Genomic DNA, 25,871 nt, shown 5'->3' on the forward strand with positions numbered 1-25,871 from the left:
ACAGAAACATTGTAAAGTGGACAGAAATCAAATGTTTTAGGAAACATTCACTTACATTCGCCGACCATGGCTGCTGCCAATATTGCTGGAACTCTGCCATTGGCAGAAGGCAGCTGGCATGGCAGCACAATCATGGCAAAGATGACATTTTAAGAAGCCTCACAAGCAGATATTGACTTCTGTTGAGGTGGCTATCAAGACTTATTGACCAGAGAGGTAGGAATAACAAATTTAGGTAGTATATTGAATTAATAATTTGGTTAAGTATTGCTATATACAATTACTGTAGCATTCAAGTAGCTGGGCTATATTTCCTGTTAACAGTAATATCTGGTGACAGGTTGTTCTCTTGGGGTGTTTTTGGTTTTTTTAAACACTTCAGAAAGCATTTGTACAGCATCTAGCACAATGGGGTCCTAGCCTGTGACTGTAGCTCCAGGTGCTACCCCTGTACAAATTATTATGATTAATAAAGAGGAGATGAAGATCGAGGTCCAGAAAACATGCTTTGACCAATCACTCAATGAACTGACCAAAAAAAAAAAAAAAAAAAAAGGGTTGTCTACTGGAGGTAACCATCTAATAAAGATGGTTGTGCTCATTATGTTTGGTGTCTATTATAGGATAGTCTTTTCAGACGGGGGGTGCCTAACAAGAGCAATGTCTTGTTCGGCTTCACGGTATCCACCACTTAGGAGCTCAACTTATCAGCCACCCATCAGGATGCACTCTCTATTATATTGTAATAGTCTGGTTGTTGTATCTATCTGTGTCCCCCTGCCCTCTACTGGATTGAATATCACAGCTGCTGAAGTGTGTGTGTGTGTGTGTGTGTGTGTGTGTGTGTGTGTGTGTGTGTGTGTGTGTGTGTGTGTGTGTGTGTGTAAGAGAGAGAGAGAGAATCACCTTCTAGTGCAGTGGTTCTCAACCTGCAGCCCACAGGCCACTTGTGACCCAATCAGCACACAGCTGCCACCCATGTGACATCCTCAAGGCCATACAGGTAATATTGGATGCAGCCCACATAACACATTTGTGGGCCACATATGCTGCCCACAATGGTAAATAGGTTAAGAACCACTGTTCTAGTGGTTGCAGCCAACAGAGGATATAAACCAGGGGTCGGCAATGTTTGGCACGCGGCTCGCCAGGGTAAGCACTCTGGCGGGCCGGGCCAGTTTATTTACCTGCTGACGTGGCAGGTTCGGCCGATCACGGCCCCCATTGGCCACGGTTCGCCGTCCCTGGCCAATGGGGGTGGCGGGAAGCCGCAGCCAACACATCCCTCGCCCGCGCCGCTTCTCGCCGCCCCCATTGGCCCGGGACGGCGAACCGCGGCGAGTGGGGGCCGCGATCGGTCAAACCTGCCGCATCAGCAGGTAAATAAACTGGCCCGGCCCACTAGGGTGCTTACCCTGGCGAGCCGCGTGCCAAACGTTGCCGACCCCTGATATAAACCCTAATACTGCTACAGCTTAGATTCTCCTTGAGCTCAAGTGATGAGCAGAGATGGTCTTCACTACCCACACAGGCCTTATCCCCACCTGATTTTTGAACCCCAGGTAATTACAAGATAATTCTAAATTTTCTTTCATTTAAAAAAAAAATTCTAACCTTTTCCTTTGGGAAAAAATCCTTAAAAATATAAGGCAATTGCTACGGCTGAAAGTTTGTTTTGATGTTTTTTTTTTTCTTTTAAAAAAATTATTATTTATTCTGTCCTCCATACAGTTGCCAAGTGCTGGTGTTTGGGGACCATGAAATCCACAACCACAAGTCTTTTGATTTTCTGGGAGGACCCCAGACTAGTTGGTGATTGTGCTATCTGAGTAGCTTTTTATGGGGCTCAGGCTGCCAGTTGGCAACTCACAGCCGTACCTTTCAACTTGCCAAGACCAACTGGGAAATGTAATGTGTGACAAAGACCAAAAATGAGGGGGACAAAATAATGATTGATGCAGGAAACATAAAATGCTGTGAGATTCCCTCCTTTGGTGTAAATAACTTTTCTATAATCTCAGTTTTGTGACTATTTCAGATGCTAGCAATTTTAACAGAAGCAGCAAGAGGAGACCAAGTTCGTATGGAATGGAGGTAACTTGGAGACTAAAATGAGTAATATTCCTCAAAATGGGGTACACTTGAGAGGCACGCCTGAAACTAAGCTGCACAGCCAGTATAACTGTTGCCACAAAGGGAAACTTAACAGAGGTGACAAGGCCTACTCGACTAAGAAGCAGAAAGAAACCTGGGGCTCCTGAATACTGGCCCTTGCTCTGACAGAGACACATCTGTAGCCTTGGTCAAGTCACAATCTTCCTATTTAAGTTACCTCTTATTTAAAAATAGGGTATCACCACTCTCTGACATACATATATCACCGGGTGTTGCAACACTGAAAGTGCTATATAAATAGAATTTTATTATGAAAGAGAAACAGATGAAAGATGGTGGAGAGAAAATGTATACAGGTGAGAGCAAACAAGATAGAGGATGAAGTCCTGGCCCTGGAAGTCAATAAGAGTTTTGCCATTTATTACAATGGGCCCAGGATTTCACAAAGAAGAAGAGAATGTGACATGGGAAAAAGAGCGAAAGGACAGCTGTCAAGAATGGGGTGACTATGAAAGCAAGAATGAGGAGATGGTGCTTTTCAAAGAAAGAAAAGAATAAAAAATAAAGAACAGCAGGCATAAATGAGAAAATAAAAGAAAATAGCAATAAACCAAATGGGTGGGACATGAAAGAAGAGAAACCAATGGAAGGCTGATAAGCAAAGAAAGATTATTTTTAAGTTAGCGAATTTATTTCTGCTCTTTTCTGTTATTGTACTTATTAGTCCTACATCGCTGTAAGATTAGCAGGGAGAGAAAGGGCTACTTTGAGCACTTATGTGGTACTTAGGGCATTAAAGTTAAAAAAAACTAGGGGGGAAAAGCCAGAGATAACCACAATATACAAACAAACCTCTATCAGATGGAGTCTCAAGGATCCAGACCTCCATCTTATTTGAAAGACCTTGGAAGACGTACGTACGTGCGTGTGCGCTCTTTCCTATGCACAGATTCCATCACAGGCAGTTGACTCTACTCCTCTTGAACCAGAGGCCACTCCCATCCCCATCTCTGTACATAAAGCCAATCAGTAACATTCTGAGACCCTCTATGAATTCTTTATTGCCCACTGCAAAATCTTAAGGTCACTGCTGTTCACAGCGGTATGGTCATGGTGCATTGTTAAGTTTTCTTTTGGAAGAGGGACGAAAAATTGACTCAGAGGCTACCCAAAAGTTCTTCTTGTGGTTGTGGTAAGGGAGTCGAAGGTCTGCTAGGGGCAGGAGGTTTAAGTCTTATGTTTTATTTCTGCTTTCATCTGTAAGTCCATGTGGCTGCAATTTGGGGTAGCTTTAACTAACACCCCTGAAATCTCTGGAGCAATGGAATCAATCACAATATGCCTTCCAATTGGTTGACACTGCTCCATACCTCAATATTTACCTCTGAGGTAAACAATAATTATAGTATGACCTGTCGGTTTAACGGATTGCAGCTGATCATGATGCAGGATTTCTCTCTCATATATAATTTACTTTAAGGTAGAAATTCCAGCCAGAGGGAACCAATAGTGTAAACCTACTGTCTCCTCAGTTTGATAAAAGCTATCTTCAGTAGAGAATACTGTTAATCTCTGCCCTTTTTTGCAAAACAAGGAAAAGCCATTTCTCACTAGAAACCTCAACTCCAGACAATGTTTTTGAAGTCACACACACAGAGTCTGCCAATATCACTGTAACTTTGTGTGCCTGGTCTTGAGATGGGCTGATCACACACAAGTTCCTAGTGAGTTCAGAAAGAATGAAGGGTATTAAGCACCACTCTGGATCACCAGACCCAATGTCTGTCGAGACAATCACAGTTCTGCTGTTTAGTATTTCATGTGCTGATTAATTCAAAACTATAACAAGGAAAAACACCTTTCAGTTTATCCACAACATGAACATCTACCTTCCTCTCTCTGTTATTTCCTCCCTTCCCCCCAAAGAATCTCCTGGATATTTTCTGTAACAAGACACCACATTTTAAGATAACACTGAAATCTTTCTTAGAAAAGTTATAAAAAAGTATGATTATGGGAGGTGTGGTTGCAACATCGCAACACTTTACATATTGCAAACTTTGGGGCAAACTCAGATATACTTACTCACTCTGAGTAGCACTTTAATCCATGAATAATCTCATAGACATCAGTGGGATTATTCATGAATTAATGTGCTATTCAGCATGAGTATGGGTATCAGAATCTGGCCATTATTGATTAGAAACCATATTTCATTATAGTTACACTACAGCCATGAACTGTGAGCTGATGTCACAACTATAAAATTATTTTAGGCTAGTTAGCATATATCAAACTCAATAAAAAAAACTATTTCATCTCCAGATTGTTCAAAAATACAATAATTCCATAATTATGAAAGCTAATAAGCTTGATTATCATTATGCCTCTGTCCAAAGCTATACTACATACCTGTAAAATGTCATATTGAGTGCAAAATGTTTTGCTGACCTTTAAAGCATAAAGGTGACTAGCACCACTGCATTTCAAAGCACTCTAGAAGTCATGCATTCCAAAACACACTGTCCATTTATCTCCAGAGGGCTTACAAACTGGAATCTCCACAATTCAGATTCTCCATCGCTTGTGGCCAATCCTTTAGCAGGTCAACTGCTCAACTTCATAATGCTTTGCAACAAAAATCACTTGCAGTAATGTTTTTGCTTTGTATATAAAACAAAATTTACATGATATATTTGGTATTGATATTTACGCATTTGTTAGGTGTTTAGAGTTTCATTTTCCCTGCCAATTGCGGATTTTACTCATTTAAGTTACAATGCAAAATATAAAATATATGTTTAATATTCTCCAGGAGAAGAGAAGGACTCCACCCCACTCTCCTTGGATGCAGTGCATATCTCCTGTGCCATGCTGGGCTAACTGCATGAGTCAGCACAGACGAGAGTATGGTCCTGGCCCCTTCTGAGGCAGCTAGAACTGGCAATGACACTAATATGGAGCATCTCCTACATTCAAGAGAGTGCTAGGATTGCCACTATAACCAGCTCTTGCAATACAAGTTCAGTGGGGAGAGGGGAGATGAGAAGAAGATTCTCCTTGCCCCATCCCTGCCTTGCATACCCATACATAGGCCAGCTACACTTGTGCCTTGGTTCTATATAGCAAAATAACCTGTGATACCAAGATATCTGATATATGAAAATTGCCTCGCTTCAGGTATATTATTAAAATGTTTAAACTATGCACAGAGTGAATGAACAGTTCTAGTTAACCCGTTGACTGTTATCCAGCAGTACAATAATTAAACATTTAATATAATCTATTACTGTAGTCATTTAGCATCTTTAGGTAAGGATTTCAAACATTAAGCCACACAAGCCCACCACCCCCACCATGAGTGAGTAGCGTTAACCCCTTTTCACCGATGGAGAAACTGAGGAATAGAGTGGTTAAGTGGCATGCTCAAAAACACATAGGTATGTCTCCATATCATTCCACACAAACTATGGGCCAAATCCTGACTGGGCACATGCACATAACAGCACAAAAACCCACCCCACTGCTATTGCACTCACTGGACATGAGTACCACCTTATTCTGGCCCTTAACAAAAGTCATGGAGAGGACATCCTCCAGGTTTTCAAAGACAAAAACTATGCATAAATATAATGGGTCATGGTCCACATGTGTTACTTCTCAGACCAAGCCAAATTAAGCCGTTTGGTTCTATCATAGTCAGAATTTGGTTCTCCATCTATAAAAGCATAACCTCACCCTCCATTGAATGCAGTCACCTCCAAGGCAGAATGCATAAACTGTTTAATAACACACAGCAACAACACATAACAGAAATAAGAGAGAAAGCCATCGAGATTTTGCCACTTGACCCAAATTGGAATTTGGCCAACCCACTGCTTATACAAAGTGACTCTCTTTTGCATGGTACACTGGGATTTTTTAACAACATGAACGATCAAGACCACAATTTCATGTTTCCTCCAAAAATCAGTACCTACAGCAGCAGCTTCTTAGCATCAGGTTGAGACACTGACTCAATTCTGAATCAGAGGCAAGATTAAACTAAGTTGCTAGCATTGCTTCCAGTAGCACCTGGGTCTTCCTTAGAGAGCTCCTGTCCAAGGACTGACGATATCCAATCCTTAACTTGTGAGATCTGATGAGATCACAGCCATTGATAGCTGTACATTTAAGAGAATACACCTGTGGTGCTTAGAGTTGCCAACTTGGTAATATTTAAAAATCGGACACTCCAGCAGGAGTGCCGGATCCTCCCCGTTCCTGAGGCCATGCCCCCATCCACTCCTCTTCCCCTCTACCCTCTGTCTCTCATTGCTTTTCCCCTCCCACCCACTGCCTGGGTCAGGGGAAACTCGCCTGCAGAGCCAGGGCTGGGAGCTGCAGCTGCCCGACACAGGTAGAAGCCAGCCCTGGCTGAGTAGGGGCTGGCATGAGTTATAACCCAGCGCCTCCCCGCCTCTCCTGCTCACAGTAACCAGACACTATTGGGTCCCCTTTTCGACCGCACTTTCTGATCAAAAACTGGGCACCTGGCTACCCTAGGGTGCTGCCTGACATGCCACTATAAATCAGCGAAATCCCCATAGATTTTAACAGTACAGTGAGTGGGTGTTGTATAATACCAAGGATGGAGTTAAAGACTTTTCTCCTTCTCTGCATACTTCTAGTGTAGACAGGCAATGCTGTGATTTGCCCTGATATCTGGTTCTAAGCAGTGAAAACTGTACTGGTGCAAATTTCAGCTCAGCCTGTCTGTGCTAATGTTGCTGTCTGAAATGCCCAATGTAGACAAGGCCTAAGTTAGTGGAGTGGGGTAGGATTACTCACACCATCTCCCCTCCAACCACATGCCCCGGGGGAGTCACAATTCAGCTGTAAATTTCTATCTTTTCCATTTGCCCAGATCCAACCATCACAACATAGATAACTTTCCTATGAACCCAGCCTTGCAAAAGTTACCAACAAACAATAGTAATAGCGAAGGTTTGAATTCACTCTTCCTCTGCCCTTTCTTCAACAACTTCAAAGCCTAATTGGAATTGGAACTGCTTAAAAGCCAGCATTAAATAGCATGAGAAATTCATTTTTTTCTTTTTAAAAAACAAAGAAAAGTAAATGCAAAAACATAATACAATTAAAATTCAAAGTTAAAATTTCACAGTTAAAATAAAGTCAGGAGATTGCATTAATGCAGCTTTTTATACATAATACAATAATTTTCTTTATTAAAGGCCAGGAATTTAAGTCGGAGCATAAGTGGGCATTTATACCATATCCATATGAGAGAAGCTTGCAGAAGAACTTAAATTAACTCTGAATGGCAGGATTTAATACCACTGCTTTTCATTTTGTTCAGCTGTTTGAAAACAGTACATTAACTGTGATGTCATCAGCCATTGCTTTACTGTTAGTATTTTTTAAAAACTTATCACTGACTGTTCTTTTAACTCACAGAATATCTAAGCCTCTATTGCTGAAACACTCTTGACCTGGTTATTTCAGCACACATATTTGCTTTACATTAAAATAAGTCTTGAGCTGAAAATAAAGTATTAAGGCCTGAGCCAATGCTCACTGATGTCAATGGGAGTATTTCTATTTGCTACAATGGGTGCTGGACTGGACATTTCATGAAGAAACTATGAGAAAAGTAGAACTACAGCCAGTCTATATAATTGTGTGTATATGAAAAAGGTATTATGTTCACTGAAAACTTTCTCATGCAAAATCTCTTTGAAAAGCGAACACAATAATCTGGTGATTTGGGGTGAAAGGTAGTTATTTATAGGTGTTCTATCTGATAAAACCTTTCCCTAGCAGTTAACCCTACAAACAGTTCTGAGTGTACTGTTTACTAATGTCAACAGTCCTGTTCACTTTGTCACAGTGGATCCAGCCAGGTAAAGCACGGCACCTTGGCAGCATTTGCAGACTTGGGTCTAAACAATGTATAGGTAAACATAGAAAAAAATGTTATAGCAATTTGAAACAAATTATTAAGAAGCTCATAAAAACGCTGAAATACTTTAACTGTCCATGTCTGAGTTTATCCCACGAAGGCTGCCATTTTCATGGTAAGAACAGTCAAGACATAAGAGAAAGTAGGATAGGAAGAAAAAAACTGAACTTTGAAACTTACTTTAAAATAGCTTTCAGTATACATTTTAGCATTATTTTTCAGGCAGCTCTGTTTTCAGTTTGTAATTCTTTATTTTATTGCCAGTCAGCATCCAGGAATTTCAACAGAAGATAGATAATCTGGGTTACCTCACTGAGAAACTCTCTCTCTAATCTCTGTTCCCTTTTTTAGCTACATCAGTTGATGCTCTTCAGTCCCGACACATAAGAACAAGCAGGTTTATTCTCCTGCTCACCATCTCCCCACAGCAATTGGGTGGAGAACAAGTGAGACCTTGGCTCCAACATCTCTACTCAATGGCCAGCATAGCTAAGCAGGAGAAAGGAAGCAGACGGGGAAGAACTATGACTCAGAGATATCCCTCAGAGTCATAATGCCTTCCAGAGCTTGGGTTGACACACTGTATTTCTACAGCAGCGGGGAAAGGAACAGAAATTAGAGTATGCTATGTCTCAGAAAGGAGGGGCAGGTTATCTAATTTCAGCTGAAATTCCCTGGCATCGCATAACTTGAATATATTTATATATTTTAGTTTAATTCGAAAACAAAATTGCCTTTACCTGAAAAATACTTACTAATACAGACACACACACACACGGAATATAAAGTATTTTTCAGACCTACCTGAAAAATACTTTATATATACACATATAAATTTACTCTCAAAGGGTTATATTCTGGCATCTTTAGTCACACTGAGTAGTACCTTTGAGGTAAGGTTCCCAGACTACTTGCAAGGTAAAGCTCTACTCAGCACAGGGCATATCTACATGGGGATATTCAAAAAAGTAAAGATGAATTAACAAAAGGTGTGAAGTTGAAGGTGTGAAATTAAAGCACATTTAATCCTTGTGTGGACACTCTCATTCAGAAGTAAAGTGCCCTTAGTTTTGTTTAACTTAATCCTCCTTCAAAGGGGATTAAGATGAAGTGAATTAAGGCCACTTTACTTCTGAAAGAGCATCTACACAGGGGTTTAATACATTTAAACTTTATGCCTTTAGTTAAAAGTTAGCCTCCAATTCCATTTTATGTCTACACTTAAAACTCTACAGCTGCGCCACTGTAGCTCTTCAGTATAGACACTTATTACAGCGATGGGAAGGACTCTCCCCTTGCTGTAGGTAATCGACCTGCCCAAGAGATGGTAGGTAGGTCAACAGAAGAATTCTTCCATCAACCTAGTGCTGTCTACACCAGGGATTAGGTTAGTACACACCCCAGAGAGATACAGCTATGCCAATGTAATTTTTTTCAGTGTAGACCAGTCCTGAAAGTCTTCGTACAGACAAACCCATAGATTCATATAGTTTAAGGATAAAGGGGACCATTAGATCTTCTACTCTGATCTCCTGTTTATCACAGGATGTTAAATTTCTCCCAGTCACTCCCGTATTGAGGCCAATAATCTGTGTTTGGCTAAAGCATATCTTCCAGAAAGGCATCCAGTCTTGATTTGAAAACCTCAAGAAATGAAGACTCCACCACTTCCTTTGATAGCTTGTTCCACTGGTTAATCACAAGTAAGGCTGTCAGAATTTGATCAAAAATGAATTTGTTCCTGCCTAATTTTTCTTACTTCCTGTCTATTAGAAGGAAAAAGGCAGCCTTCATTGAATAAGTTTTACCTGTTTGTTTTAATTTATTTAAAAAAAATACTATAACTATAGTTAGGACAAATTTCTATTTTAAACGGTGTCATGTTAATTTTGAAAATAGTGGATTTTTTTAAGACTATGTTGATCTATTATTATAAACCTCTATTTCCAGAATGTAATTACAGCCGTAAAAGCATATTCGGCTACAGTATATGTTAATTCATATTCAGAATAATATGCAAAGCACATAGGCCTTTGATTGAAAACACTTTCTTGCGCTTTACCTGCTAATGTCCCCCCTTTTCCACCCCCGCCCCCCAAAAATGCAACAAACAACAAGAAGACTTGACATGTTGAGTCTGAGGAAGCTGATATGGATCTAACATGTCAAGAATCCACACGCTAACAGATGCCAGACTCTAACTACCCTAAGTAGACAGGATAGGCTGTACTGAGGTTTTCCAGTGATCACACCTAAATTTAGAGAAAGAAAGACAGAAAGAAAGAAAGAACTAAGTACAATGAACTGCAAAAATTTTACTTCCACTTATGTTCCTGAGTTTGGGTTAAGCTTTTTCTCCTTTTAGGGGAAATAAAAGGAAACGGAAGAGCACATAAATACAAACAAGGAAATTCAAAGTTACAGCCGGCATGTTATCTTTAATTCATGCTATAGGTTTTAATGGTGGGATAGACACACCCTAGTTAATCAGCATATGTTTAAAAGAAACAAAAAACAAAAAATAGGCAAACTATTATGAGTTGGAGTTACTTTCTTAAAATACAGCTACATTTGGAGAAAAACCAATATCAAAACTAAATTTGCAAACTGCCATAGGAGTCAATGTTGGTTATAAGTTACCAGCATAAAGAGATAGAGTTAACATGCCTGGAATAACAGATAGCACTGAATTGTATTGCATTCTATCATTTTTAAAGATAATATTATTTCTAGGTTGGAATTAAGAATGTGCAAGAATTTAAATATCCAGACAGACAATGTCTATCTTCATAATTGGCATGCATAATTTATTTTAAAAACAGAAAAAATTAAATATATTAACAAAATTTAAATATTTACTCTGCTATTTTTTCAAATGGACAAAAAAGAAACCAGAAAAGATTCCAGATGTTAAATACGTTTTATGGGATTTTCATTAAATTTTAAGTTGTTTTTAAAGCAGTATTTATTAGTAAAAGCTACAGTTACTCATTTTGATTGAGTGTGATGTAATTTGATTTTTTTTTTTAAGTCAAGAGCACTAATATTGCTCACTCAGGCCTCTGTTCACCCTTCAGTGTGTGCGCGTAAATCCCATTAACTTTATTGGTAGCTGTGTATGAGTATCGAGGGAAGAATCAACCCCTCAGCTATAAAGATTAGAAATAATGTAAAGCTTTTTTTTCTCTCCCCACAACGTATGTGTACACCATTGAGTGACAGTGAATGTAGTAACTTTATCATGAAATAGAATGTGGGTAGGTGTGCACACATACATATATATACAAACACACAGAGAGATCATGTCTGCCAGGGCACATCTTGGTATGCTCACAATAATTTATAATAAAGACTAAAAATAGATGCATATATTTTTAAAGTTTGGAAGAAGTTTGGCTGGATTTGATTTAGAAATGTTGCATAAACAAAATCATCAAGATTTTAAATTAGGTTTTTATAGCAAACATGGCTTAATTTTGAAAAATAAAACTACACAAGAAGTTGGATCTGATCATGCAAACTCTCACCGCTGAATATAGTATGCATTATGCTTAGTAGTTAGGGTTGGAAGGCTTGGGCCTTAAGTCCATTACAAAAAATGAATTGGTTAATCATTGCCTCTTAGTACTCTCTTTCTTTTCTAAAAGATTTTTAAATCCAAAAAGAAGCTATACATTAAATAATAAATATATTAATTCTCATAACTATTTAACAATGTATTTGGCTGCCTTAGCGTGTATGACATAAAGTCTTATTTTGATAGACAACATTTCAATCACATTTCTGAATATACACCAGCAGGTATTGGATGTAATTAACATGTCCCATCCATCCATAAACAGCAACAAAAGTTAGACATTGTAACAGCTCCTAAATATTGCAACAAATCAATTATACAAGAGCAGAAAAGGGTACTCAGGCCCAGTGTGGAATTTCAAATCAAAGGGACAAATTTAATTCTCTCTCTCTTTTTCCTTCTTTTCTTTCTTTCTCTTTTTTAAAAGTATTATTATGTATTGGGTTCATGTCAGATCTTTATGGTTACCTTAATTTTTATTATACAGTTATATACATTTTGCATTTTATTTACTATCTGTTTTATATTGGTGCCCATCACCACAGTATCTGAGCACAAATGTATATCAAAGACAATAACAGTCTCAGCTTCAAGCAGATTTTTAACAGCCATGGTTTGAGGCTAACCACAAAAATTAACCTAAGGTAAAAATACAACAACATATTTCAGTAGTTAATTTTTTCCAAGGCACATTGCTTTGTTATCTACTACACACTAAAACTAATATATTCAAAATATTTTGGAGAATTATTTTAATCATAATGTGTCTTTGCCCTAGATAGCCTGACAACGATCAGATACTCTATATAATGGATCCTGTTTTATAACTCATTCGTAAAAGAATCCTGCTTTTCAATAATATTTCAATTTGGAAAAAAGATACTACATAATTGCCCTTTGTTTAGAGAAGTTCTGTAAAGATGTGTATTTTTTTAAACTATTACAATATAAATACAACAGTAGCTTTATTATAAATATGACAAAGTACAATCCAAAAGGGACCATCTAAAATGCCACAGTTGCAAACATTTAAGACTGTAACAAAAATGACTGAGATTCTAATATCAGTTTACTATCCTTCAACAATTTCCCTGACAGTGGCGTCAAATAATGTTGAATTATGGACCTTCTTACAGGAAGTCTTATTTCATGTTCGTTTTTTGATCATTTCCCTGCTAGTCCTTATAGAAATTTGGCCGATTGCCGACTTTCCTTTAAAATGTTCTGTATACATAATTGGCTTGTGTATGATTAAATGATCATTTAATCAAACTTTAGTATTTTATATTTGTTCAACAAGTTTATTTTTCATAAGAAAATACTGTTGTCCCAGTAAAAGCTATCACATAGTACCGACGTACTTTATTTGAATTTGTGTTAGCTTCTTTTTTATATTGTGTTCTTTTTAAAAAGCTGATTTATAAAAGCTACCTATATACACATTATTGTAAGGTAAATGTCAATCTTTTACAGTTCAGGCTATAGTACCTGAGATCCAAGGTGAAGTAACTTTACAGCAAACAACCCCATAGTAATAGGTAATCCAAATATGTTAAACTAAGAAACTGAATTTCTATTATGCGACTACAGACACCCTTTTGTTTTATAGTGTGGAATTGCACTATATCATTTTCCTACCAACACCAAGCAACAGCTGGGTTTTAAATCTTTTAGGGCTATAACAAACATTAAAAAATTTAAACTGCAAATGTTTGAGAGTTAATGATTTTAAATGGTTTATTTTGAAAGTTGTGTGATTAGGATAATACTTCAACCAGGTTTTTTAAAGACAAGGGTACTTGCTGATCCTGAGTTTAATTCTTCCAAGAAAAAACACAACTGCCTTTTACTCTGCGAATCATAACAATGGTAAACAACAACTCTACAGGTTCCATAATAGCAGGCAATGGGGTCACTCTTGTGGGAGAGGGATGTTTTAGTGACCTATTGCCACTGAGCTAGTTAAATCACCGAACAATGGTTAGTGTTATGGGGCTTTACTTTGCAAAATCTCGCATTAGTGTCATAGCTTTCCATTAACCGTGAGACTTAAGAGCACTAGCACTGAGGGGCCTATAAGGAAAGAATAAATAGGAGAAAAACAATATTTTTTAAAAAAAACCTTTACACTGCACACTATAAGAAAATGTAATTAAATCCATAATAAAAGCTCTTACATACTTACTCATTTATTACTCTCAAAAGTACATGTACTTCAATTTCTGAATTCAAAACTGACCAGGCAATATAACCTACTCATGGAGTAACCACAACAGCAACAAAAACAGTGCACAACTTGTATTTCAAAGAGGTACAGACCAATAAATGAACTTGGAGGCACATCCTAATTAGCCAGATCAGTGTCAAGCAGTCAACACCTTATTATTTAATCATTAAGGACCAGATACAGCAGTCCTTACTGGGGCAAAAACTTCCAGTGAAGTTAATTCGCTGGAGTAAGAACTGCGGGATCTCCCCTTGGATTCTCTAGACATGTTTCCATGAATAAGAGCAAGAATTAACCAGCCCAACCATCGAAAATAAAAAGTTGGACGGTACTCTCATCTAATCATCTCACAGCTGAGCACCAACCATTCTGCTGCTGCTGCGCTGGAGACTTTTGAAACAGGCCAGGAGGACAGAAGTAAAACCCTTTGCACCCACCCATCAAGCCAGTTCAAGGGAAGTGAGAGAGATGTCCCCAAGTTTTTGCGTTGAAAAATCACCCTGACAAAGAGACCCTTTGACTATCTTGCTGCCCTACAGTGCCACCCCGGACACAAACAAAATACATCGCCTGAACGTATGTCTTAGTCCCCCATATGCTCATCGCAGCATCTCAGAGTGACCTCGTTTAAGCCACAACTGAGCTGCAGCGTCTCAAGCCCCCAAACAACCTATTGGGCCCCTTGCGGCCGTGCTAAGCATTCGGTGCGTACCCTTATTTCTCTCCCACCGGGGGCGAGCGTACTAGAGAGCCAGGGCTGAGTAACCCCCACACAAATTTGCAGCTAAACTCCCCAGATGACTTTTTTTACCTTTTAAACCCAACCATTTCCCTTGTCCCCCATTGGATAATTAACCCAAGCAGCACAGTGCCTGGCTCCAGCGCTGTGTGGTTCCCTGCTCGTCTTTAAACTCTCCAGGCGGGCTCGCCCCGGTCGCGCATTTCAAGGGTTTGTTTTTTATCACCTCCCCGAGCAGAGGGCTTGGGGACGGGAGGGATTTCGCCTCTTCCGCGCGCTGCCACCACTCCACAGGCGCAAGCCAGCAAAGAGCCCGCGGCCTGAGGGAGAGGGAACCTCGCCCGCTTCCCTCCCTTTTCCATTGGCGCGTCCAGCCGCGAACTCGCTCCGGTTCCTCAAGTGGCGTTTCGCTGCCCGAGCGCGCCCAGGGACAAGCGGGCAGAGCCGGGCTAAAGCTCAGCGGGACCCTAACAGGGAGGCGACCTCTGCGCGCCTCCAGCTCCATTTCACCCACTCGCCGCTAGCGCAGTCCCCGCAGGGAGAGGGCCCTGTCCCCAAGGCTTGTCCCCTACTGACTCCACTTACCCCCGTCCTCTCCCCACGCAGGGCCCAGTTGCGCCCCAAACGCCCCTTCCTCTCCCCCCGCAGGGCCCAGTTGCGCCCCAAACCCCTTCTCCCCCCCGCAGGGCCCAGTGCGCCCCTAAATCCCCCTTCTCCCCCCCGCAGGGCCCAGTGCGCCCCCAAACTCTTCCTCTCCCCCCCGCAGAGCCCAGTTGCGCCCCAAACCCCCTCCCTGTCCCCCCGCAGGGCCCAGTTGCGCCCCAAACCCCCTTCCTCTCCCCCCCGCAGGGTCCCCCTACACGCGCTCTCCAACCCGCCCCCTCCCCTTTCCTCTCCTCTCCGTAATCCTAGTGCACCCCCGCCCCAAGCCGCTCTCCTGTGCAGCCTGCAGCCCTAGCCCCCGACACGCGCCCTCTAACCCCGCAGCACCGCCGCGGGGCTCGGAGGGAAGGGAAAGGAGCTGGGGGGCGGTTAGCCAGTGCCCAGCGGAAGAGGGCGCAGGCACTGCCCCGAGCCCTCAAGCGCGTCCCAGGGATGTCACGCCCGGGGTTTAGAGGTCTCCGGAGGAGGGCGCGCGGGAAGACAGAGTGAGTGGGACGCAGCAATGCCAGGCCCCGGACTCTAGTGGCAACACTAGAATGGCCCAGGGGATTTCCTCGCACCAGGAACCTCACTGGTGCCAGAGGCTCAGCCCGTCTCATGGCCGCAAAGAGCGGACAGCTTTCCAAGCGCCGGGCTCTCCCTCCCAGGGCAAAAGGCGGCTAAACCGAAACTCAGTCGGGCTCTAGAGACAGAGGGGTTAATTAGATAACTAGGCACTCCGGCTCACATAACACCTGACGGGGATCTGCATTTGTCAGCACAGCCTGACGCAGACAACAACACGGGTTTCAAACTGGCTGGGCCACATTCACAGGCGAACGGAGAAGGACCCTTCTCTTTTCATCCTCCCCCTTTCCTAACGCGCAGCACAGTCCCGATTGAACTCTTCTTCTCAGCCAGCACAAAACAGCCAGCGCCCGCGTACGCTGCCCCACCGCGCTGGGAACCTTACAACTTCTGAGCCGCACTTGAACATCTCCCTCCGTCTAGGAAAGGCAAAAGACACGTGTGCCGCTTTCCTCCCACAGCCTCTCTGCACAGCGTAACGCTGATGGGAATTAAAGACCAGAAAGCATTCTCACCCCGGCCCCCCCGCCTTCCAACCTACTTCAACTTTCTGAAGCAAATACATACCAAATGGGGCAATCCGGAGGTGACACATTCAACTGTCACACCTATCGTATAAGCAGTGAAACCACAACTCCCAAGTTAAAAGCATGAACTTTTGTTTTGACCAACCTAAGACAATTTGGCCTCGCTATCTATATTGCAATCTTTGCAAGCCACACACTGAAGGTACATTACTAACAAGCGGGCACAAGGTGAATATTACCACGGGAGCGCAATGAATTTATATCAATCCTCAGCCTTATAAAAAAAAACCACCCCAAACTACAACTTCATTTCTTTAGCTTTCACTTTAATAAAATAATGATTCGTTGGGAGAATGGGGTATAAATCTTCATTTTGGAGGCAATTAAAGTGTTGATTTCATTCGTGCCCCTAAGCGATTCTTGTAATTTGCTCAAATAGCTTTATGTACCCAGCACTCCAGAGCTTTTAGAAACCCATTTTCTAGTTAGACTTGTTGGATTACAATTTTTATTCAACAGCAGCTATCCGAGTTTTCCTAATCTAGATCTGAATTTAACAATTCCCTCATTTTAAACGTTATAATAGTTATGTCGGATGCAAGTCAACCAGACAGAAGCAATGCCCATGTTTCCATCTTGTTTTCAATGTCTCATTAAAAAAGTTGAGAGTCATGCTAACATTTAGAAATAGTTGAAAGCTTTTACATTCTCAGTATAATTAAAAAACACTGGGTTTCTTGCGAGTTCATGCCTTAAGTCAAACCATTCTTCTGTTCTACCGCAGCTACATTAATAACAGTCCGATAATCTTTGCTTCTTTCTCGTACATAAAAAACAACAACATTTGAGCTAATACCAAAGCTGAAGTATAGTGCACCTTTTTGTAAGTAATCTATAAAATAACTCCTGGTTGACAGTGTTCCTGATAATGGCAAAGCAGCTAAGAAAACTCCTGTCTGCTTGACTGCGCCTTGCTTTAACAAAAGGAAGCCTCCAGAGTCAGCCTCATTACACCTAGAATTGTATATAGGAACCAGATCATAGTTTTCAGTTGTTGGGTTTTTTTCCCCCCTGAGCCAAATACTATTTCTAATAATAAACAACCAACCATTAAAACGTTACAATTCACAACAAGGAGCTCAAAATGCCAAGGCTCACCCACTTTAATGTTTTAGAAGCTTGATTTGGCTTTGGTAACCTCTTGAAATTAACCCAAAAAAAATCACACTACAAGCCAGTGAAGGAAAGCAGCTAACACAAGTCGTCACTATATGCACACATTGGGTGTAGAAGCCTTTAGGGTTTGGTCTATCCCAGCTTTAACACAGACATCCTAAAAGCCACTAAACTGTATTTTTTTCTAAAAGAGACAGTTTGAAAAACTTGAAAGATCAATGAAAATAAATTAAAACCTTGGTCTGGTTTTATTGTTCTATTAAGTAAAATAAAATGGGCGCGCTTGCAGCAGGCAGGCTGTGCACAAAGCAATGTTCACTGAGGTCTAAAAGCAGTCGGCCAAGGAAAACTGACAAGACAGACTAATGAACCGTAGAGACAGGAGGAAAATAGCCAGTATTTGCTAGATTTCAAACACTCTCTGTCTTCCCTGGACCACCTATCTCGGATTTTATTATTATTTTTCTAAGTGGCTTCAGCTATTCCTTTCCAAGCATCCAGAAGCCTGCGATTCACGGCTAACGCTTCTATTATTATAAAGGGTAAATAAAATAAAGACAAAAATTAAAAGCGACAAGAAACAGGTCAAGTTTGCAGGCAATGCTTTTACAAGCTCATCTCGCCAGGTCGAATCCGGGAGCAAGCCTTAATGAAGCAATAATAGCCACATTATTCAAAAATTTTCATTTCGATGGAAATTTATCTAAAAGGGACTTAATCATATGCAAATAATAAAAGGAGGCGTAGTGACCCAGCAAGCGATCTGCATACAAATTTCAGAGTGTGCAACACTGGAGAGATCATCATACCTGATCTGTTAGATTTGCTGATCTTGTTATGTCTTCACTGTCTGATTTTGATCCGCCTTCTCTATCGTCTATCACCAAATCGATTGGCATTTTTCCTTTCAAACAGCTAATATACCGGTGGCAGAAATTGTCACATAATTCGTGTACCTACATTATGACAGAGGTAAAAAAAATGAAAATATAATCAGGAGTACATAAGTGAAATTGACAAGTGCAATCAACCAACCCTTCCCCCAGCCTTGTGACATCAAAAGTTCTAAATGGGGGGAACACACAGCAATTATCCCCAGGAGACCTCTAGACGCATCCAGAATTAGGAATAACTTTCTTTTCTCGCAAAATAGAGATATCCCAGAAAATTGACAGTGACAAGATGATTCACAGGCTACAACATATTCAACACCCGTGTTAAATTCATCTGCTCCCGGAGCTGTGGCCATGAGAGAGGTGACCTGCATGGGTGACATTTAAGGTAAACTATTTAATTTCAACCAGTTATTTCATCATAAAACCTTTCCAAATAGTATGAAGAGAGAAAGGGATTTAAAAACAACAACAACTGGATGCACTATACTGAAATACATTATAGGCATCCATGATCTTAAACCCCAAATCACTGTAATATATTTGTTCTTGAGTTTCCACTATTAATGGGCATATTTTAACAACTTTCATGTAGAGTGAAAACAACCTGCCTGTGATGGTTAGATAAAATGGCTGGGGGTTCTAAAGAAACTTTTCAACCATTTAAAAACCTCTCGAAATGTTTATTTTTTGGAGAAAGGGGATCCTCTTGTAGGCCAGCTATCAATTACATATAAAAATCCACTGGAAACCTGAACGTGCGTTCAACTGAATGTTAGTTTGAATTACATTGCGTTCACATTGCTATTAATTATTATTGCTGAGATTTCCAGAATAGGGAGGGAAACATTCTCTCTTAGCTGCATATTCTCTCTTAGTTTAGAGGTGTACAGCATTCACAGAATCAAGAAACTGACACAATTATCAACTCTGCTTTGTCTCTGCAAAATGTTACAGGACAATCTGTGCCCTGATTGTGACCTGCAGATGGCTCTTAAAAAAATCTCGACCAAACTAACTGAAACTAAACAAAGCACCTTCACCAAAACCAATCAATCTCCGAGGCGTGGCTGAAATAAACAAACAAGCAAACAACATTCAGAATATCATCTGCAATACACAGAACTACGACTATTTATACAAAGCCAGCAAGGTATTAACATGAACACAAGGCCGGGTCGTTTGTGAGCCCGGTTTTAGAGGCTGAAATTGTAATTAAACTGCGAAGAGAAATGGACGCTAAGATTGGTCTTGACACTAATTACCAGACAGAAAGACATTTATGCAAATTTACCAGAAGCTTGAACTTCAGCAATACTGAAACGTAGGAGGAAGGGAGAAAAAAATTACCTTCTCTAATTCCAATAGATGAAACCTTAATACTTGTATGGCTTGAATCATCTGCAAAGACACAAACAACACGAGCATCTATCTCATTCCTGAGTTTCGGTATATCCCCATAGCTGCCCCTGCTGTAGTCTATAACTTCACTTTTTTTTTAGTAGTAGTAGGAAATAAAAAAGTTGTTTTGATTTATGGCAATAACACTAAAACTTAATAGCAGTGGCTTTGTACGCTGTTTAACAAGAAGCGAGCTAGAGTTAACAAAAAATTCTATTGCAATGAAGTAGCTAAATTATACGGATCGTAAACATTTCCTTCAAAAAGTGCAATCTATTGCAACATCGTTGGACCCTCGCTTTGCAAACTAGGAGAAAATATTCCTAATGCAGAGGCAAAGTATTTGTTTATCCTTAAAAAAAAAACTTGACTTCATTTTAGGTCGGTTACTTAAACTATTCATCTCTATCCATAGTCACTGTTTACATTTCCCATAAAGCTATTTTAAAGGTGCGGGGGGATATAGGGAGACCTCAAATACACTGACACATTCGTAGATAAATCCATGCACTGCTTAGGCAGGCAAGTCTGCCATAAAGACCCCAAACTCTCATTTGGATGGGGCTTTCTTTATGTACCTCGTTATGTGATTTTACTTAACAGGGAATTACCACACTGGATTGCTTGTAATTAAAAAGAGCCACGCGAGAAAATTTCCATTTAGAGCCCCAAATCCTTGTCAAAGCCTAGAACCATCTCTCTCCAGAGGGCAGAGAAATAAAAAGGGAGCGCTGTTAACTCTTACCAAGTTATCCAGTTCAGGATTAGAGGAAAATAGGGGTTTTTCTGCTCGGATCTAAATATAAGAAAGGGGAGGAAAAAAAGATTTGAAATATGGAAACAGAAAAAGCAGATGTTATTATTTCTTGCTTCATTATACTGTCGGGTCCATTATGTAACCTTTCCTTCAAAGCTCTGACTGTTAGATTTAGTACATCATATAAACACTTAAACAAATGAATCAAATGCACTGAAAATACCCACAGACCTTATTATTAGTTACATCTATCTAGCTACGCTCCATCTTGTGTGAGCTGCACATCCCTACAATCAAAGTTTAAAAAATATATATTCTTTATTTATTTATTGAGCTGGTACAATCGAGACTGTATTGATTTATTTCTGGCAGTATAGAAGGGGAGGCTATGAATGTTTTTTTTTTAACGGAGACTTGTTTTCTTGTTATGTTAGAGGTTTTTCCCCCAGTACGGTTTTGCTGACCTGTTTGGCGAACACTGCTATGTCTTCATTGAAAGACTCTGAGGAGCAAACATCGCCTCCCGCTACCCCGGGCTCCCGGGGAGTGCATGTAGCTAATTCACATTTCTCAAAAATCAGTGCTAAAAGAGGGAACAGGGGGTGTCTGAAAGAAAATACAATAGTCACAAACAAGACAATGGTTAGTCCCAGAATAAGTGGGGGAGAAACAACCAAGGTGATCTTTTAGCAAGCCCACTACCACCACCCCAGCTGCACCCCTCCCCCAATCATAGCTCACCTACCCTTCAACCGAGAGACCTGAAGTCGAAGGCCCTGAGCCATGGACTGTATCTGATGATCGCTTCAGCATATCTGGCCAGAGAAATTGTTAACATTTGCTATGAATAAAACCAAAGCGGTTCCAGCAGCCATTTTGAATTAACTTTCCTTTCCTTTTTTTTTTAATTATTATTATTAGTATTTTTGTTTCGCGCCCCTTCAAGTTGCGGACTTTCTGGATAAAAAAAAAAACAACAACCCAAGCAAACCCCAGCTTTTTGGACTCGGGTGTGGAACCTGCAAATCTCCCTTGGCATCGGTAATGATAATGTTCAAAATGAGAGCTGTTAACTTCGAAGCCCAGCCAAACTGCCAGTGAGTTGCCCCAATTCGGGTAGCTCCAGCGATCCATTTACATTCACTTCAGTTGGCAGAGCACGCTGTTATTTGGGTCATCACCCCCCCTACTTCCCCCCCCCGCAAGTTACTCAATATAGGCGCTGCTCACCCCTCTTTTTGCTGTATACTATTGCACAATGATACCGACCTTAGAAATGTATAAGCCAAGTGCTTTGATTTTTGCTAGATGGAGTAACTCTTAAGGAGAAGTTTAAAGTCATTTACTAGCTATAAAAGCTCAACTGAAAATTTAATATTTTATTTTATTTTATTACAAAATGCGTTCAATTTCCGGGTTTCATAACTATTCCAGAGAATCCGGAATGGAGTTTAAACCAATCCTACAGATTTGTGATAATGAGATAAAGAAACTGGATGATGGGATGGTTTTGCTTCAAAGCTCGCTGTTCTCAGCGAGATGGGGGGAATGGATCTTAAAGTTCACTTCAACTTAATATGCGCGAACTGTTTTTAAAGATATCCACAGAGCAACGTAACACATCAGTTCCAAATGCAATGGCCTAGAAACTATTTTATAAGTTGCCGCATTGAGATGCCTCAAATGCTGCTACAAAACAGAGCACAGCTCAAAGAAACAACCCCGAAGTTTTCTACTTAACACAGCATTATATATTAACAAAGCTAAAAAGTTTTATTCAGAATGGAACAGTTCAAGGTATTCTTTCTAAACTCTTCCAAAATATTTACCTCCCAAAACAGGTTGTACCACGGAAATCTTTCCTTTTGATCACAACACTAATGACTAATTTCCCTTAAGCTCACAGTTTAGCAGTCTTTTATATTTAAAAGTTGTGATCAAAACCACATAGGAGTGTAGGTTTATGCAACCAAGTATCTTTCCGTGTACACACACGCACACACAAATTAGGCAAGTTATAATATTTGAACTGAATACTACCTATGGATAACGTTTATCCGTTTCAAGCCCCATGGAAAGTAACTCTTCTTTATTGGAGAATCATATGCCGAGCATACTGTGATGCAAAGAAAACTTTAAATCCAACCTAAAATTTGCATGCAATTATAATGGAAGCCCGGGTCACAAGAATTTATCTACAATCTGAGGTTCAATGGCTTTTATTTCTGCCTTCGTCAGCTAGGGAAATAAGGGAATAATCATATCTTAACTAATAAACCCGATGCCAGCTTTACCTACCCATAAATGGCATCTTTATCTCTCTTTAAAGCGTCATTGACAGAGGAGCCCATACTGGGAGGCATGGCGTTGGTGTGAGCAGTGTGCGGGTATTGATGAGAATGCAGCGGAGGACCGTGATTCAGATGGTGAACAGGCTGCATGGATCTGGCGGCGTGAGGATCCCCATACATGGTGGTGGGGATCCCTACTCCATCCATCCCACCGTAATGGGGTAAATCGTCGTACTGCATGACAGACAAAGAAAAAAGGGTCAGAAGGCCAGTCGTAACCGGAGGTTAGAACGGGGAAAGCCGTTCCAGAGTCTTTCACTTGGTGAAGGTCCAGCACATGGAATTGGGCAGTGCTAAATCTATGAATTTAAAATAAACAGGACCAAAAAAAAAAAAAAAAAAAGAGGGGAGAGGGTGAAGATCTGTAAAAATACATTTCCCCAATAGGCCCTCGAAACGGATTAATTCTGGATCCTTGAAAAGCATCCTTGTGGAGGGAAGTAGGTAAACGCAGCGTAGGTTGCTTTGGAGTGACGCTCAAAATAAACACGTTGCTGAAAAGTTGCCTGCTTCAATATGTCTCCACAGCAAAAGTTAAAATGAGGACACCTATTATTAACACGTGAATTAATACAGGCTCCTGGTTTAAGGTATTTCTCTGTGTGTCTGTGTGTGTAAATTGTCCCACTGGAAAGCATTTCCTAATGTTTAAATTATAAAGTAAACTCTCTTTAACAAAAATGTAAAGCACCAGTTTAGATGCAAGACCAAACCTGATACTTTTTCTAATTATTGCAGCACAATTTGAAAATTTGGAATTCCCATATGGAGGGAAAACGTGAGTTAAAGCAGTTAATTAATTTTAAGATATCCTGTTTTAAACCTTCCCACTGTTAAGAAGGGAAGTACACAAGTATCAATGATCTGATGTTATCCAAAGTTTAATAACAAAAGAGTCAATTTTTGGTTTACAGCTATTATGTACAAGCTACTTTAATGTCGATTTGCTGCAGATGTGTGCATGTGCTACTGAAAGTTTTGAATGTTAAGTATATGCTTTGATAAACATTAAGAACCGAAAGTTAAAGTGGTATTTAAGGATAAGGGGAAACTGCCACTTTTAATCTATTAAAAGCAAAAGTGTGAATAAGTTGTTTTTAAAAACACTGACAATTGCTTGAACTGAAAGAGTAAAGGCAAGTTTGTCAGGACAGCAACTTTCTTTTACAAACTGTACTTTGAGGGACAGTACAGAAATTATTGCAAGCAAACTTAATTTTATGTCGTTTTTCTTTTAAAAACTCTATTCGTTACATTGTAATTGTTCCTCACAATATTTTCATCGCATTTCAATTTATCTGATAAGTCTAGAAAAATTAGTATTGCGTCCAAAATAGTAATAAATAGTAATAATAAATATATGTGCATATTATTTCTGCCTACTTAAATATGCAACTATTTTTAAATGAAGGTCTGACTACAGCACTGCACATTTGTGATGGCAAAAAGTTATGTTTACTTAAAGTTTAATAAGTTATCTTTGAAAAGTGAAGATGTATGTCATCACTAACATATTAAAATGTTCAACGACACGTTAGTTAAATATTTTAGACACTGGTGACTTTAAAACGACATTGTATTCTTAGCAGTATATCTGTAATACTGATAAATACATACACTTGTATTTTCAGTTACATGCCTGTATGTGATTACTTTATAGAAAGTTTGCCTCTTCAGTGAGATGTCTGTGATAGGAATTGACAGAATCAAGAAATTGACAATATATATATAGGTTTGAGCCAAAGAAGAGGTGGGAAAAAACTTTTTCGCAGCGTCTCTGTCAGCCACGTTTCAATATTATTTCACATTTAAATTCCATTTTTAATACGTACCCTTTGCGCCATCGGCCTGGCTTGCTCCCTTCCTACTTCAACTTCTAATATATCCTCTTTAAGGCCAGTGTGAAAAGAAACAAACGCAAACTCTCCCCCAAACCCCCAAAAATGCAAAAATCCCTTAGAGTCGCCAGCAATGTGAGCAATCGAGGAAAATCTTCAGCTTACTGGATCTCAAAGAAACGATACAATAATTCAGCATTAAAAAAAGAGAGAGAGACTCGCGCTCCTTCTCTTTCTTTCTCTCTCTCACTCTCCCCCTTTCGTTTCCAAGACAGCAGCGGGGAGAAAGCAAATATCCTTTCCCCAAATCAGTTTTTTTTTTTTGTTAAAAAAAAAAAGTGCCCCTCAAACCCAACTACCAAGTCTCATGGCTTTTTGCCACTCCAGCTGTCAATCAAAGGCGAGGTTGTCAAGGTGGTGAATGAATGATGATGATCCGCTGTGTGTACTTCCAGTGCTCTGGACACCTCAAATGTTAATATTCAAATGCATGGAGGTCTAAGCGCTGGCTTGTTCTTGAATCAGTCCTAATTCCTAATCAGATCTCGCTCGCGCGCTCCCTTTCCCCCTTTGCAGCGGGAGAGGCTAGAGGAAGAGGGTTAAAAATGTCTGTCTGAGTTTGTCTTAAAGGAGCCACGATCGATGCTGCCTGCTGCAAGTCCCCCGTGCGTGTGTAAAGTGTGTGTTGCACAGGCGGAGAGGTGGATTTGGACCAGAATGCTGGAACCCGGAAGTAGTGGTGGCCATAACAGGTCGCGTCTTACACAATGCACTGGGCTGCATCAACTCGGCTCCCAGCGCAGGGGTGGGTTGGGTGAGATGCAAGCAACGAGGCTGTGCGAGCCACAGAAGCGTTCAATTAACAACACACACACACACACACACACACACACACACAGAGGGTTACAGTTACTAAAATAGATTGTAATTCTGGTGTGTGGCTGGGCTATTAGCTATTTTAAGAGCTCCCTGTAAGTAGAGTTTATTGCTGCCGGCCAAATTACGGGGTATTGCAGGGCTGGGGGTTTTGTTTTGTAGGGGGCAGGATTTGTTTCTGTCCCCTTTTCACACCGAATGC

At 40.4% G+C, this 25,871-nt stretch overlaps 1 protein-coding gene across 1 annotated transcript in view; it reads right to left on the minus strand.

Moving 5' to 3' along the window:
• MEIS1 (Meis homeobox 1) overlaps positions 1-25,301 on the minus strand; it is a 136,262-nt gene extending 110,961 nt beyond the window's left edge. Inside the window, exons 1-6 of the mRNA XM_065402245.1 lie at positions 24,788-25,301; positions 22,903-23,129; positions 21,069-21,210; positions 20,593-20,643; positions 19,797-19,847; positions 18,363-18,509 (exon numbers count right to left, since the gene is read on the minus strand). Of these exons, the coding sequence (XP_065258317.1) occupies positions 18,363-18,509; positions 19,797-19,847; positions 20,593-20,643; positions 21,069-21,210; positions 22,903-23,129; positions 24,788-24,799 (630 nt within the window). The 5' untranslated portion in view covers positions 24,800-25,301. The remainder of the gene's footprint in view (positions 1-18,362; positions 18,510-19,796; positions 19,848-20,592; positions 20,644-21,068; positions 21,211-22,902; positions 23,130-24,787) is intronic.
• Between the last annotated feature and the right edge of the window lie 570 nt (positions 25,302-25,871).

This window comes from Emys orbicularis, chromosome 3, assembly GCF_028017835.1.
Source record: "Emys orbicularis isolate rEmyOrb1 chromosome 3, rEmyOrb1.hap1, whole genome shotgun sequence".
Lineage (NCBI taxonomy): Eukaryota > Metazoa > Chordata > Testudines > Emydidae > Emys > Emys orbicularis.